The sequence below is a fragment of the Juglans regia genome, chromosome 12 (genome assembly GCF_001411555.2).
Source record: "Juglans regia cultivar Chandler chromosome 12, Walnut 2.0, whole genome shotgun sequence".
Classification (NCBI taxonomy): Eukaryota; Viridiplantae; Streptophyta; class Magnoliopsida; order Fagales; family Juglandaceae; genus Juglans; species Juglans regia.
Genome location: NC_049912.1, coordinates 21,002,137 through 21,019,236, shown reverse-complemented (window position 1 = coordinate 21,019,236; position 17,100 = coordinate 21,002,137). Strand labels below are relative to the sequence as shown.

Here is a 17,100-nt window from a genome sequence, read left to right as displayed (position 1 = left end):
GTATAATTTTTTTTATCAAATATTATTAAAATATATGAAGTATATTTACAAAATATGAAAAAAAAAATTTGTCAAATATTATTAAAATATATAATATAATAATATTATTTTGACTTTAAAATGATTAGTCTAATGTGAACTTAAATAGTCAAAAATTAATACAATAGCCAAAATATAAGATTTTAGTTAAATTTTAGACTTGACAATAATTAGTCTATTGCCAATGCTCTGCAGAATTTTTGTTGCATGTCTCCCCCGTCTGTCTCATCAGAGTCCAAGTCCCGAGACAGTCCTTTTTCCCAAAACCCGGGTAGCCTTAAATTTTCTAGAGAGAGAAGCCTTGTGCCCCACCCCCCAATCTTATCTTTATTATTAGAAAAGTCATATTATCGAATATTTCATATTTATACTTCAGACTATTAAATCGAAAAGGAAAAATTTACTTTACCCACAAATTCGTATGGCTGTATTTGACCGTTCGGAATTTTTTTATTTAATAATTAAAAAATTGATTTTAAATGTATTGGTATTTTTTTATTTTTTAAAAATATTTAAATATATTAAAAAATTTTAAATAAAAAAATTATAAAAATAACTATAGATTAAAATGAACGGGCTACTGTAGACTATTCTGCCGACTCAATAAAAAATATTACCCTCTCTGATTATTATTATTAAATAGTGATACTTTACACCCTATTTCAAAAATAAATATTGAGATGAATAAAATGTCAAGTGGTATAATCTTGGTGCTTAGATTTTAATAGAGTAAATACGGTCAGCCTTCTTATATTATTTGTTAAATTTTAGTCAAAAATATATATTCTCTATTTCAACTGCTCATTTTTTTAAAGAAAAATGTTTAAGGGACTGAAGCATGCACGGAAGAAAATAGGTGCATACTTTGGTCCCTAAAGAGTATAGAGGGACCCTTTTCTTTTCTAAAACCTCCTGCATTATACTTGTTTATTATTTCTTAATTTCTTTTCCACATTTAGTTCCTTTTAGTCTCTCAAAATAGAGGTGGGCAACGGGTCCTCGCCCCTTACTACCTTGCCCCCGCATGGGCGGGCAGGCTACCATGCACCGTCCATGCAGGGGCGGGGGCCCCCGCCCAGCACGGAATACCCCATGCGGGGGCAGGGGACGAATTGACCCCAGTGGAGCCCCGCTTCCCGCTCCGCACTCCTCTCATTTTTAATGTAAAATTTTTTAATTTTTAATATTTATATAATATATAAGTAATGTATATAAATATATTGTATATAAATATATACAATTTGTTAAAAACTTGAATTTAACTTCAAGTTAATGGATTGTCTTTACCTCCTAGGCCAACCATTATATAGGAGGCCAAGACAATACAATAGTGATAGTTAAGAAATGTGAGACTTAATGCCAAGACAATAAAAAATATAACTCTAATGAGTTTGTATTTTTTTAATGTATAAATTTTAATTTATACTTTAAATTATATTATAATTTGAGTCTAAAAAATATTTTAGTTTAAAATTTTTTTTTAGATAATGGGTTGAGTGGGAGGCGAAATGGGGTGCGGTGCGGTTTCTACCCCACCCCTCGGTAGAGGGGCGGGGCCCCCGCCTCTCGGGGGCGGGGAGGGTGCTCCCGCCCTGCACCATGCGGGTAGCATCCCTATCTCAAAATATGGGCTAGAAAACATATTTTATAAAGTACAACACCTGGTTCTACCTTCTATTAGACATGAAAGCATTGTGACACAAATGGGGTCAAACAAAACCAATATTTTGAACTACAGGTTTTTTTTCTTGGAAATCTATTGTGACAAGGGCTATAGATGCTAAGGACAAGACACTCTTAAAAGAAACCTAAACTAAATTACTCTTTATAATCCATCTCTCTCTCTCTCTCTCATTTTTTTTTTGTAATATTCAATTTTAATTCACTTAATTTCTTTACAATATATATATCACTACAAAAAAATAGATATTTATGACTATTTTTTGCGACGCAAAAAATTATTTGAGATAAAAATACTCAATTTAGTTAAAAATAATCATTTCGTTAAAAATAACTCATCACAAATAAATAATTTTCTTGTAGTTATGTATATCTTAGTCTTTAGATAGACCATACCAATAAGAAGTGTGACCAAGCATTGATAACTTGGGAAATGCTAAAAGAAGAATGAGAAGTCGACCATTAGATTATGATTTGTTTATGTTATTCCCAACGCCAATTAGGCATATGAAGGAAGATCAAAGGAATGAAATCATACTTTATTGGAATTCGTAATAAACTGATTTATATAGTGTCCCAATCAGTGGCTTTTGTTTGGGCAGTTCGATGCTTTCTTAAGCTTTTGATTGCCCTTTTATCCATATCCTTCTCTAATTACTATTGAGGGGGTAAGAGACAATGATCCACGTCTCTCATAATCAAACATGGAGAATTTACTTGAACACTAAGGGATTGCTAGAGGAATGAAACGAGATGAAAATTTTATAAATAGTAATAAGATAGTTTGAATTAAGTATTTTTTTAGTTTTAAAAAATGAGAAAGAAAAAATTGAATAAAAAATATTTAAAAGTTAAAATATTGTTAGAATATAATTTTATAATATAATTTTTGTTTATGATTTGAAAATGTTGAATTATTTTTTATTTTTTATATGAAAGTTTTAAAAAATTATAATAATTAATTTAAAAATATTTATATTTAAGTGATATTTAAAGAAAAAACAAAATGAAAATTTTGAAATATAAACTTTTTTTCAAACAAGCCCTTGACGGGATTAATGGCGGCCATCTCTTATTTAACCTTTTATCATAATTTTAGCGCACACGCTAAGGATAAGTGGAGAGACTATTATATGAATAAAATATATTATTTATTATCTTTTAAATCATCATTAGTGATGTGACATTAAAAGATTGATAGCTAAACAAAAAATAAAAAATAATTTTTTAATAATTTAATATCTCATTAATAAATGATAAAATAATAATAAATAACACTTTTTTTGTTATAAATAATAATCGTTTGTGCGATACATGAGGATTACATGAACTGACAAACGACAGAGCCATACAACTTTGACTTGTGGCCCTTTGCTAGGGGAACCCTTTGCGTTTGTACTTTGATGTGGGGTTTGTTGTTTCCATGATGCAGGACAAGGACTTCAGGCCTATTAGATAATTTCTGTTTGGTGAGAGATAATCTCAACTGCTCCTTTGAGAATCATGTGAAGCAGACAAGAACATAGGAGGAAATTGATTGATTGATTATTAATGTTATTTTTGCATAAAATGCGGATTCACATGGGCATATTAGAGGCAATATATGACTGTCAAATTCAAATATTTGAGACTCTCTTAGGTGTATGCTGACAAAAACAATATTGCTGCTGTTTTAGTTATCATGTGGAGGTATCATATTGCTAGCTAGAAAGGTCAGTCTTCGTGGATATATATATATATATATATATATATATATATATTTGGTCAGTAGATTGTATCTTATAATTACTACAATTTTAAGTTGAAGGAAGACAGATTATAAGCAAGTATATTTGGTAAACTTTACACTATTATTCTACTATATTAACGTGGCGTCACGCCATGGCATATATGACCGGGTAGAAATTTGTATGCGACATGAAAAATATGAAATTATATGTACGAGACATATGAAAATATAAACATATAAGAAACCAAGTAAAAAATTATAAAAAATAAGAAAACTTAAAAAATGAGGGCGCCCTTACCTGACAATGATATCCACCTATCCACCCAATGGGGGTTGAAGGGGTGCCTATTGTATTGTCAAGCAAGGGTGGCGTGAGGTCCCTCGCCACCCTCTCTCAAGATGAGGGGTGGTCGGGAAGGGAGGTTGTGAATATGGGTAGGGGAGGGGACCCCTCCATCACCATTAAGGATGACAAGGTCACCTTGCGAGTCCCCTAATGATTGTCGAGCCACCCCTAAGGGATGGAGGAGATGCCTCACCCCAATACTTCAAATGATATGCCACACAGGATGCCACATGGAGTACATAATTATAACATAGCTATGGCTTATGATGGGATGAGTATTTTTTCTCGAGAAAATCTATTTAACACACCCAACAGTCAACGCACCACAACATCAGTTATGCTAACAAATGATTGTCGTGAAAGTTTTTTTAAAGTTAAAATGGGTCCCACTTTAAGTGGTGTGTTGACACACTAGTTAATTATACTTAGCAAAACTCTTCTTTCTCTACTCCATACTAGTAAGTCAAACTTGAAAATCCAAAGGCTATGTTTGAGGGCTTAAAACTAGGGATGCTTCTTCTATATTCCTTGATAACTAGTTGTGCACCCGCAAAATGTGAGAAAAATTGTTAGACTTTAATTCTATTCTACTTTTTAATGTTATATCTAAGCCGATTGAAAAAAAAAAAAAAAAAAATCCAAGCCGAATGCAAAGTTGTTTGAGTAGCTTTCTTTGATTACTAAGTTTTAAGAAATCATACATAGAGGAAAGCAAGTGAGATGTTATAGATAAAAGAAGGCATGGTCTTCTTGACCCCATGATTTTTCAAATTATAAGGCTCAATGGGAGCAAAGCTATCATCCTTTTGAAATATATATACATAACCGTATTATGGGCTCAACTTGTAGACCTTCATTTTGAATTTTAGACAACCGAAATGGGCCTTTACTTTCATACATTAGCTTATCACTTATTAAATATGAGATGAAGTATAAAGGGATACAAATTAAAAAAGAAAAAAAATAAAAGAGATTTTAAAGTATCTGTGTGGAAAAGGAAGAAAAGAGCTTTCACTTCCATTCAAAAACAAAACCTTCACTTCCCCTATAGTTTGCACTCTTTATTCTGCCTATAACTCTTTTGACATCATTTTCTTTTTTCCCTTGCCACTTTTTAGTTATCTTACCCAAGTTGACCCCATTTTCTTTGCTACTACAGTACTACTAGCAATGTCCACCTCCAAAACCTTGGATAAACCCTGCAAGGGCTGTGAGCCTGTTACACTAATGGAGTGTAACATATCCCCATCTAGACGAGGACGGAGAAAGCCAGCCGAGCCAGGGAGGTTTCTCGGGGTGAGGTGGCGCCCTTGGGGCCGATATGCTGTTGAAATCAGGGACCCAACAACAAAAGAAAGGCACTGGCTTGGCACATTTGACCCTGCTCAGGAAGCAGCTCTGGCTTATGACGGCTGGCATTGTCCATGAAAGGCACCCAAGCAAGAAACAACTTTGTCTACTCTGAGAACTCTACTTTCCACTCTCTGCTGGCTCCATTTGATGAACAATCCCTCTTACTAACATCACAGTTAAACCTCACTACTACTCAGAATAAACAGCCCTCAAATTAAAATAGCACTCTAATCAAGCCCAGCAGTGAGGGGCCAGAAACTTCATATGGGAAAGCAGATGATAATAGTTTCTTCTTTTCTAATGATTCTAACTCGGGCTACTTGGGATGCATAGTTCCCTACAACTGCTTTGAGACCTCTTTCCAATCCCAGCGAGCTCTCAGCCATGAACAGCAGCCCGTCGATGGAGGAAGACGGAAACATAGGAGCTTCGTATCCAATTATGAACAATCCTAGTTATGATATGGTGCCTCTGGCCGCCTCTTCAACCTCTTGCCTCCATAATTTCTCCTTATGGTGATTACTTTGGCTATTCCTTCTTTTGAGTGTACCAGTACGACTACGTTCGTTATAAAGTCATTTTACTCGAATGAAAATGTTTTTGTTGTAGTTTGGGTTTTGCTTGCAACTCGTGCCTGCAATCTTACTCTTCATCTTTGATCATATTACTCTTGGTCATATCACTTGATGTGGTATATTTTAAAATATGACACAGCTGCCGTAATTAGAAATGATATGATTAAAAATGAAAAAATTTAGTATCCAAAACCTTTCTTATTTGGCCCAGACTTTGCCCAGGGATGCGAACCTCACGAAGAATGCATACAAGCCTACTTGCTGCAAGTTGAGGGATGTATCAGCCACAAAGATAAAATATCTCACAAGTGCATTGCCGTGTAGGTACTTGAACAGTTATACAGTTCTAGAGTGAATTATTGGTGAATGGTCAACACAGAATTCTCTATGGTCCACAAATAAAATGAGCTCCACCCTTCCATTTATTTTTGTTGGTATGAGTTCATAAAAATAGGTTTGTGAATTGTGATAGGTAAGAAATTCTGGCATATGACGAGTCCTTGTATAATCAATCATATTCCAGCCATTTCACTCTATACCAAAGAAACTTCAAACAATATCTGAGACTTGGAAATAATCGAACCAAGTGTCGGAAGTGACCTATATATATATATCAAGCAATTTTGTAGTTATGATCTCCTCCATGTCATACACTTCAACAGTAATTCCATCTTACTTTTTTTCATGTGTTTGACAAGAGATGTGTACAAATTTATTCAAAGTCTTATCTTCGGAGGTGGATCTACCTGAAATTTTCGTGCCTGCCACAGCTGAACTTCACGACTTTAGAGTGACCTATTGTAAATCATCGCCATTCCTGGAACAGTGCGTGAGAGAGAGAGAGCACCCTTTTTCAGTCTACCACGGGCTTGGTATTATATTAAGCAAGCATGACAGGATGCAATAAGAAAAGATCACATTTATAAATGGAGAAAAGGAAGGGAACAATTATTATACATCCCAGGGTGTTTCTTCATATATTTGTATTTCATAATAAACTTATCAAGAACCAAGTCAAGCATATTTGCAACAATATGACTGTATCTGATCTCACACAATGAAGCAGCCTGATGCCTCCTTGGCGCCTCTTGATTCCTTCCCTTTTTCATGATGGACCCTAAGACAAAAAGTGAGGGAACAATAAGACCTTCAAAGTCCTTTCTAAGATGAATTGGAAGCTTTTTTTCCCATATCAAAGTGAAATAAAAAAAAAAAAGACATTGACGTAGTCAATGTAAAAGAAAAAACACTATGGAACACTTTTTTTTTTTTCATTTGAAGAGGGATTGGATGAAATAAACACAACTCCTCCAAAAAATGGGGAGCTATGGACCCAGGGTTGCCTAATAGAATTGCAGGTTCTTTCATGGTTATTCAGAATTAAGGTGGAATGCTATACGGAGTATGCTAAACTTTTAAAAGTTGGCCATGGTTTATTCAAGATGTAGGACATGGCCATAAAAAGACTATGTGAACATAGAGATGATTAAAGCTGCTGTGTGCTAGATCTGAACCGTGGAACATTGATAACTGAGAAATGAAGCCTCCTTTTGAGGACTTCCATCAAAAAATGATGTTTTGGCTCATGACATTTGGTCAAAGAGTAATAAAAAGGATGACTTGATGTGGCTTAATTTGAAGAGCGAGCCCCTGTGCCACCACTGCTGCTGCCAGTTGAAGGGCAAGAACCCTGAGCAGACTGTTCTATAGTCAAATGTGGAATAGGTTCACTCTTTGAGAAAGTTGAACCAACTGATCCACTAGAAGTGCTCATTGACGAAGACATTCTCGATGAAACAGGGTCCTTGCTGGATCCTGAAATAAATTCAGGCCTCAACTCTGAAGATGAAGATGACGGGGCTAGTGTACCAATTGAAGATCCCACAGGGTAGGGCGCAACTTGCATATCGGCAAGGGAAGATGCAGATGAACTGTAGCTCAATGTTCCCAATGAGTGATCATATTTGCATGCAAGCCCAAACTTGCATACTCCACGTTGAGCATAATGAACACAAGGCGGTGCACCCTGAGTAAAACAACTGATCAATAAGCAACTCAAAGTATAATGAAGCACATAAATACATTATAAAACAACAGTAGAGAAATATCTATTAATTTCATATCATAATTGAAATCATAGCTCTGCAGTCTTCTCCTTTCCATACAAAAAAAACCCTTCCATGGGAACGAGTAAAGATGATATGGACCAACCATTGATTGCTCCTGCTAAGAGCAAAAGTTCATCTAGATTTAATGCTTCTAGATCTTCAACATTGTTCCTGCAGAGATTTATTGTCCAATTCGACAGTTTTGATGTAACTGAATTCACAAAGTAAATGGTTCAAAACCTATTTCAGCATTTCCTATCTAAATCAGAATAAGACATCAATCTTAATCTTACTAAAACTATTAGTCTTCAGCTTCCTCTAAAAACACTCATATGCATGCAGTTTTCTCATTAATTCCTATGTATCTTCTATTTGTGTAAAGAACTAGTGTTTTCCAGCAGAAAAAATACACTTCCATAGCCTTACATGTAGCTCAATAATGTGTTGGTTTTATCATTTCGCTAGATCTTATGAATGCGGGAAAACCAGAAAAGTTATCTTAAACATCATAGTTTACAGATTACACAAAAATGAAGAAATTGAAATTAGCAATTTAGGATGGACACGAAGAGGATTCCCTCCAATAATCCAAAGAATGATAATAGTATAATATTGAAAAAATCATTAATCATGTTTCTTCAACACATTCATTGGCCAATAGGCCCAGCAAAAGTAAACATGTTCATATTGGTATAAAAAAGTACAATCGCATTCCAGGACAAACAGCATTTGACACACTAACATTAATAGAGGCAAAGTGAAAACACAAGGTAGCATCAATCTAACAAAGATTCTTAAATAGATAAACTTGGAAAATGGTTGGCCATGATGTTATTTGAATCATATAAAAGATATCCGCATCAAACTTTATATTCAGAGTATGTCTACAAGAGGCCTAAGATATATATATCTATATATATTATACACACACACACACACACACACACACACATAATATCCTGAAGGAATCACATTGGATGATACAAGATGAACTGCAAAATTCTCATCAAGACATCAACCATAAAATGGAGCCTGCTAAATCTGGATCTCAAGGAAAAAGATAAGAAGAATGCATATGTTTACAACGTATTTGACTACACTAAGAAATATAGAATTTGCATAAGCCATTCAGTAGAAGTTCAGGAAAATCATTTCCAACCTTACATGAAACAAGCGATACCTAATACTAATATGTTATAGTTTCTTTCAACAAAGGAAAACAAAAAACAAAAAGTGCCTGATTCAAAAGGACATTTTATAGGTTAAGTGAAAATACAAACTAACAACACGAGCCAACATAGAGAGCATCAAATGCAAATAAGTTGTAAAAAGATGCCTACAGGACGTAGAGGAAGACCAATGGAGCTATTAGTTTTGGATGCAACCAATTCAGGTGGGTGATGATATCTACATGAGGAGCCAAATTTGCAATCTCCTGTTCTCATGTAATGCTGACATTCTGGTTGGCCGGGTCTTTCTGGAAGTGAGTATTCCTTCTGACTACTGCTTGAGGGACCAACAGAAGAAGGTAAAGACTGATAAGTTCCAGTATAGGTGGGTGTTCCTGGATACAAGGGTGTCATCCCATAAAGCTGCCCAGAACCGACAGTGGGCTGAGAATTAGGAGAGGGGACTGGGCTCATGGGTGCCTGCACAAGTTGGTTAACAGCATAAATAAAACGAATACAGTACCAAAAAATAGAGAAGTAAGAAAGCTTCACCTACCGGGTAAGGACTCCAACCCGGAAAGGGAACCATGCTTGGTAGCAGCACATGACCATAAGGGCTTTGAACATATGAGCCCGGTAGCAGAGGAGGCCTTGCAACAACTACCCCATATTGTTGTGAGGAAGGAACAGATGAAGAATGCACACCTGGATGTAATGTGGGTGTAGGCATAGCTGCAATTGGTGGTGCTAATGATACTGCTGGAACTTGTATGCCAGCTGGCTGTGGATGATGGAATTTACATGTCGCACCAAACTTGCACTGCCCGGTTTTTACATAGTAGGAACACTCTTTTTCACCCTGTCAAAAAAAAAAATCCTGTTTAGATCAAACTTAAGTGCACACTGAGGAAATGTTTATTTTTTAAAAGTGATTCCAATATAACAAAAGATTTGAAAAATTAGAGTAAATGTCAGGAATACAGACCAGACGTAACGGGTACCCATAATAATTTAGTTGTACAGGGGTAGATTCTCCTCCCTGCCGAGGATGGTGGTATTTACAAGAAGCACCAAATTTACATGTCCCCGTCCTCATATAATACTGAAAATTGAGCAAGAACGGTATAGTCAACAGGATGGGAGCTCAAAATCTTGATGAATCATCAAACCAAGAGACCATCAATAAAACATGTTTAATTACTAATTACAAACACAAACGGTAACAATCAAGTAGGACTGAGTGACTGAACAGACATTGTCTAATATGAGCCACTTGGCATACAACCCGAGTTTCAAAATCAACTAGAATAACCAAATAAGTACCTGGCACACAGGCTGGCCCACTCGCTCTGGGTACTCCCCTCCAGGTCTTGCAGCTCCTATTACCTGAGCAGTGTACTTTCATCAAAAATCAAATAAGGAATCACCATATCAACCATGCAGATCTCATTCATTTAACTATCGAACAATCACAATTCCGACACAACTAGTAAAAAAAATCTAAAAACTTCAACACAAATTACACCGACAAAAATGCTCAAGTTTCACGAACCCACCATGAAACCCAACATAAAGCTAAGATCAAATCAAACTAGTAGAATTGATCACAATGAAAACGAGTAGAAACGTTCGGATTAAGCCCTAAATTCAAACACATGGAACGAAACGAAATGGAATTCCAAAAATATTACCGTGCCGCGGTCACGGGGATGATTGAACCGACACCGTGGGCCGTACCCACAAAATCCGGTTCGCAGATAGTAGATACAATCGGCCTCGTCCGGCCGTTCCGGGTAAGAATCTGCACCGCCCAATCCCAACTGCCACATAGGCACTACATTCCGCAAAACACACGAAAGATCAAAACCCAATAAAGTTCGCATACATTCCACAGCAATTTGGGAATCCTAATCGCCAGAACGCAGAAAATTGTCACAAAACGACAATGAAATTGAAATGCAGGGTCTCTGAGCTTACCTTCAAGTCCGATTTCGGGTACCGGAGCGGTCCATTCCTGCGACAGATCGGACTGAGAGCCTTCAGTAGCCCGACCATACCGCTCCATTGCACGAACTCGGGAGGGGGGCTTTCGAAACCGGACGAGAGGGGTACTGATCGTACAGTAACGAGGACGGTTCTGTACAAAGAATGAGAGGCTCCGATCAAATGGGGAGAGAAATAAAGACAGGGACAGATACAGATACAGATACAGAGAGACAAAGAGGGGAAGTGCTTGGATTTCTGGGTTTTCCTCTCTCTCTCTCTCTCTCTGTCTCTCTCTCTCTCACTCACAGAGTACTGTGTCTCTGTTTCCGTTTCGTTTGGTTTGGTTTGGTATTTTGTTGTTGGTTTTCATCTTGTTGAAAAATTATTGGGTAATTATTAGTTATTTTTGTAATTCCCATACCTGAGTCAGGCGGTATATATTACATCGGCCTCTTATTCTCGCCACAATACCTTCCTTCATCTCTCGCTTTAAATTTTAATTGACGATAAAAAATAAAAAAAGGGAAACTTAATATAAATGAAAATAATATATAGTAATATTTATTTAATCAATCCTGTCGTTTATAAACGCGCCAAAAACAGCGTAATTTTCCTTATCTAGTAGCCTGAATATTATTTTTAGAAAGAAAAAAAAAAAAGAAAAAAAAAACGTGTTAGAATTGTAAGAAAAATAACGTGTGGGGGATCACCGATCATGTGTAACAGACAGTGTAGGTGTCAAGTGAAATGACAGAAATGGCCTTAGTCATGACGGGAGTCCAGCTCGTGGATTGTGTGATATGACAAGGTTGTCCAGAATGAATAATCATAAAAAGGTAGTGATGGGGATTAATTAAAGTAAGAAAATTTTTATACAACAGTAATTATTTATTATTTTATATTTCATAAAAAAATATTCTTATATTTTATAAAAACAAATTATAAATTTAATATATAAAAATAAATAATGAGTTATGCATAAAATTTCTTTTAAATTAAAATCACCTTCGATTGCTGCAAGACTCTTCAAAAAAAGGGGAAGGAGTGGGTGCAGTGCCGGTGCTTCTTTTTTCTCAACCAAATATACAGAACAATGCAATAAGTATTTTGTTTTTTAAAATAAAAATATAAGAATAAATTCTTGCATTTGTTAATTTTAATTAGAAATATTATATCTAAAATTAATTTTATTAAAAAATTATTTGCATCACATGGTTTCGTGTTTTATTTATTTATTATTTAATTTGGCCTGTAAACAAACAAACAAACACACATGTATATAAAAAACTTAGTTACATAACTAATCCTGATATCAATGGTACGTACTATTTTGTTTTTGTGCCACTAAGTTGAGCAACTTTACCAATACGTTTAATGTTGACCGACAACCAATATATAGTAATGAGCCATTTGTAGAATATACAATAATGTAGATTTTAATGATGAATGAGGAAGAAAATTTGATCAAATGTTAAATCACTTCAACCATTGGCGCATAAAAAAAATAAAAATAAAAATAAAAATTATAGGAAAAGTCACATAAAACTTATGAGTTGTGTCTTATCTCTCCACATTTCAAATAAAAAATAATAGGACATTTTACTTTTCACAATATTTGTTTCATGAGCATGCTAATGATTATGTTGTATCAATGCACCCCCCTTTTTTTTTAACCATTTTATTTTATTTTATTTCTAGTCTTTATTTTCTCAAATTAATTGTCTCTAAAACCTTTGTTTAGGTCTTTAATTTGGATTTGGTTTGGTCAAAATTAGAGTCAATGAAAAATAATTTAGCCACAAAGAGATTACATAAAAATAAATTTATAAACTGGCATGGTTTGATGAAGTACGTCAGGTTGTAAAATTACGTATATTATAAAATAGATCTAATAGATTATGTAAAATTACGTTAGTTTGTAAATTTATTTTTATGTAATCTTTTTATATCTGTAGTAATTCTTTTATATAAAGAATTGCTTAAGGTATGATATATCAAGCAATGTGAATATTATTAAAAAATAATATTTATTTATTACAGAATATTTAGGTCTCGTTTGTATTTATAGTCCATCTCAATTCATCTCATTATTATTCACTACTATTCAGTAACTTTAATTCATAAATCTCACTACTATTCATAACTCATTTTACTATTATTTACAATCCATTTTAATTCATCTTCGAATCCAAACGACACCTAATAATTTTTTATTCAACAGCTATAATTTTTAACTATAGTCCAAAACATTTTAATCCTTGTCTATTTTCGTAATCAGACGACTTCGCACCAACTAGAAAGCAGTAAGAGCAAACACTCGTCGATGGATGGGGGACAAGGACTCCGAGGACTGAACAGTTTTTCTGTGTAAACCAACGAGAGACTGACACGTATTGCCAAAGTGGTCTTTTTTGTCAGGCATATTTTTTGACAGAGATATCCTCCCACGCGTCCTTGTAGCGCGTGTTCACGTGCCAATTGTTAAAACAAAAAGAAATGAAAAAGGTGGCTTTTCACTGGTCGTACGATGGCGTGGGAATTGCTATAAATTAATCTGTCTAAGTGACAAAAACGGTAAGCATCGTATGGAGGCAGTTTCAGCTGCATCCTGTTGGGGTTTATCGACCAAAACAGCAACGGTTCAGATCCCATATTTTCACATATGGACGGGTGAGATCTTTTGAAACGTCCACGAGTGTACAGTATCAAGGTGGGAGTTGTGCAGTAGGTAAGGAAGATTGATTCATGATTCAGGTTGAACGTGTGACTGGGTGTGGGCCGTCGGTGTAAGGCGTGAATGCGATGGAGGGGAACCGGATCGACCGGTCACCAGGTGGAAAGTGGCCAAGTGGGGTTTATTTGACTTGGACAAGCTTTGGCCACGAGTGGCACTTGTAGTTGTCGAGATTTGCTACCATTGGTCTGTGACTCTGTTTTGGACTGATAGTGACCGTATCTTATCGACCCCAATGTCGGCGAGTTTTTCCCTTTTTTATTTTCTTTTTATAATAGATTTTGTGTGTGAGGTAAAATCAAATGTAATCTTTTAATTTTGGATAATGTTACTCGTCATCTATATTTTTATTATCGTCTTATTATTTTATAATATGATATTAGATAATTAAAAATTATTTATTATATTTTATTTATAAATTTATAATCTAATGTCATATCATGAGATGATAAGAAAAATAATGATAAATAGATTTATTCTTTAATTTTAACTTTTATTAATTTTTTAATTATTAATATGTGATATTTAAAATGGATTTATAGAGTAATAATCACTTAAAATAAAAATTCATTTAAAATTGATTTAGTAGATTTTCCTCTCTCTCCCTCTACCTATCTATTTTATAAATGCTTCATTTAGATTACTCTAAAGGTGATATCTCTTCCCTTCTTTTAAAACATCTGAATAATAAAGATTCAATTCCATTTATTTCATTTCCTCTCCACAGATGACACTTAAATCACATAATAACAATTTTTTTTTTTTTTGTATTCAATTTGGTGGAAATTGACACGAACAATCGAATTTTAGTTGATTTTCCACTTGGACGGATCAATTGTTTGTCGACCCTGAATCTCGACATAACAAATTACATCAATGAAGCCCTATGAAAATAAATATCTACATGTTTAAACATGAGTTCAATCATGTCGGAGCAACGCGCCATTGGACGTTCAAGAGGCTGTTATAGACAAAAATAATCTTGCATATGTGCGCGAATATATTTAAACTAAAAATTTTAAAGTTTTAAATTCAATTACAAACTAAGTTTGTAAGTCGCGGTTTCTTTCATATTATGTATACATAAATATAGTAAAATAATATTTACAGTCTTATAGTATATAAGTCTCGTGTGCTCTTTTTAAAAAATAATTAATTTTTTAATAATATATTTTATATTTTTTATTAAATAAAGTACATGAAATTTACATACTTTAAAACTGTATATAACATTTACACAAATGTACTTAAGTGATGTCTTGAAATGTGCCCTTTGAACCACACTAAACTATGCCACGAAAGTTTCTCCATTGCATTCTTTGAACTTGGAGATGGACCTAAGTTCTCTTTTTTGTTGAAAATAAGCATATCACCTTTGACCCAACTGGGAGAGATTCCTCTCGCTTTTATACGTCTCTAATGAACTTCGAAAATGGACTTTTATCCATCACATTATTCAAAGTCAAAGAGTAATGACTAATGATATATCTATAATTATTTTATAATTTATTTTTAAATAACTAATTAAATTATATCACTTCATTAAAAATAAATTTTAATATTATAAAACTACATTTCAATTCATGTAGAATTGTAAAATAGTTATAAAATAGTTGTAAGGTTATCATTTTCTATATTTTAAGTGTCCAAATGAGACCTAAAATAGTTTTAATATCCATTTGACAACACAACTATTTTCAGATATTTATTTTTCAAATATCACTCAGATACAAAACATTTTCAATTTCAAATATTTAAATATTTTATTTAATTATTATAATTTTTCCAAACTTTCAAATAAAGTACAAAAAATAATACCATTTTTTCAAATTTTAAAACAAAAATAAAATTAAAAAGTAAAATTCAAATAATTTTTTTAACTTTATAATATTTTTATTTAATTTTTTTCTCCTTTTATCAAAACTCAATAAAACATCTTAACCCAAATCATTTTACTATTATTTATAGATATACCGAAATATTCTAAGTATCCAAACTATCTTAATATTAATTTGGGTTGGAGCCAAACTAAAAATTATAAAGGGCTATGCAGAGATATAAAAGAAATAGAAAACCTACAGACCGGTCAGGCTTATTATTTGGAGATAATAGCCCACCAATCAGGTGGTGACACGTAGGCGGTTATATGGACAAATTGCTAAGTTGAATAGCATCAGATTTGAAGAGGTTCCTCTCTGGGTTTGCATCCCCCATTTTCCTACTGAAATCCCTAGACATTTCGCTACCTCCTCCCTCTGGTTTTCCTCCCCCCAATGGGCAACTTCGCACGTTCCTCTCTGGTTTGCTAAATAAAAACAACCAAAAACCCAGAAAAAGCAACATGAGTCTTGAAATCTATCAGATTCTTAAGTTCAAAGATGAGGGAAAAAAAATCATATAAACTAAAATAGAGAGAAAAATAAAATGAAATTCCATAGCTTACCTGGTAACTGAAACATCTCATTCCATGAACCCTTGTGTTTCTGCACCAACTGTGAAGGGTTGTGCATGGGACTCACTTCCACAGAACTCCGACTCCCATCACACTCTAAGCCCAAACCCAAACCTAATCCCAACCCCAACCCCAACCCATCGTCTTTCTCACCCATTTTCTCTCTAATTTCTCCCATCAAAACAACGTCCAAACTCTCTCTCTCTCTCTCTAACAAAACCCACCAAGCTACTCTGTTTTCTTCCAGTAAATAACAGGCATAGCATTTGGGTTCTGAGAAAGCAAAACCGAAAAGAAGGGTAGGGAAATTACTAAAACTTTGGCAGGGTGGTGTGATGTCCACAACCTCTCTTTCTCACTCTTTCTGCAGTTGCAGTGGGAATAATGGATGGGACTCAGTCATGAACAACCGTTAGTTGCTGACTCTGCTATGGTGGGCGATAGACCAGTTGCGGTGAAGTGGGGCGGTGGAACTACGCTTGTGTAGTGCGCAACAAACTTGTGGGCCAAAATCGGGAGAAACCGAGCTGGGCGAAATCGGCCAAAGAGGACACTAGTGGCAGTTGCCTTTGGACATGGTGGTGGATTGGTGGCGGTGGAGGTCTCCTCGACGTGGAAGCACATGGTCGCGAATTCTGAAGGAAGCACAAATGCGTACGCTGAGTTGAAGCTTTTGTCCCTTTCTATCCCATGCGCGCGAGTCTACCGTGAGATTATTGCATTTGCTGAGGTGTCGAGAGCTAAGTGGAGGGCTGTTATGCAAGAGTTATCGGATCGACCGCTTAGAAACGGTTCTCAAAAAGAAAAGCAAATTAGTTGCGTAGGGCTCAGTCCCTTAGTTGCGTATTAGCCTATGGTCATTTCTTTAATTTCATGTTATTTTTGGGTCTGGCCATGGCCCATTTACTGTTAGGATTGTATGAACTGTC

At 34.8% G+C, this 17,100-nt stretch overlaps 1 protein-coding gene across 1 annotated transcript; it reads right to left on the bottom strand.

Annotated features, from left to right (window-relative positions):
- Positions 1-6,621: 6,621 nt before the first annotated feature.
- Positions 6,622-11,329, bottom strand: LOC109005964 (zinc finger CCCH domain-containing protein 58-like). The gene is made up of 7 exons (XM_018985086.2): positions 10,977-11,329; positions 10,691-10,833; positions 10,323-10,385; positions 9,985-10,101; positions 9,556-9,858; positions 9,171-9,479; positions 6,622-7,748 (listed from the first exon to the last, which is right to left on the bottom strand). Exons 1-7 carry the CDS (start codon positions 11,062-11,064, stop codon positions 7,353-7,355), a joined length of 1,419 nt encoding a protein of 472 aa, XP_018840631.1. The 5' UTR covers positions 11,065-11,329; the 3' UTR covers positions 6,622-7,352.
- Between the last annotated feature and the right edge of the window lie 5,771 nt (positions 11,330-17,100).

What these genes read in the sequence shown, in the direction of transcription:
- LOC109005964 (XM_018985086.2), bottom strand. Translation starts at nt 11,064, where the DNA reads ATGGAGCGGTATGGTCGGGCTACTGAAGGCTCTCAGTCCGATCTGTCG. An exon ending in TGGGCCAGCCTGTGTGCCAG is followed by an intron (nt 10,102 to 10,322) that starts GTACTTATTTGG and finishes CTCAATTTTCAG; the next exon opens with TATTATATGAGGACGGGGAC. An exon ending in ATGGGTACCCGTTACGTCTG is followed by an intron (nt 9,859 to 9,984) that starts GTCTGTATTCCT and finishes TTTTTTTGACAG; the next exon opens with GGTGAAAAAGAGTGTTCCTA.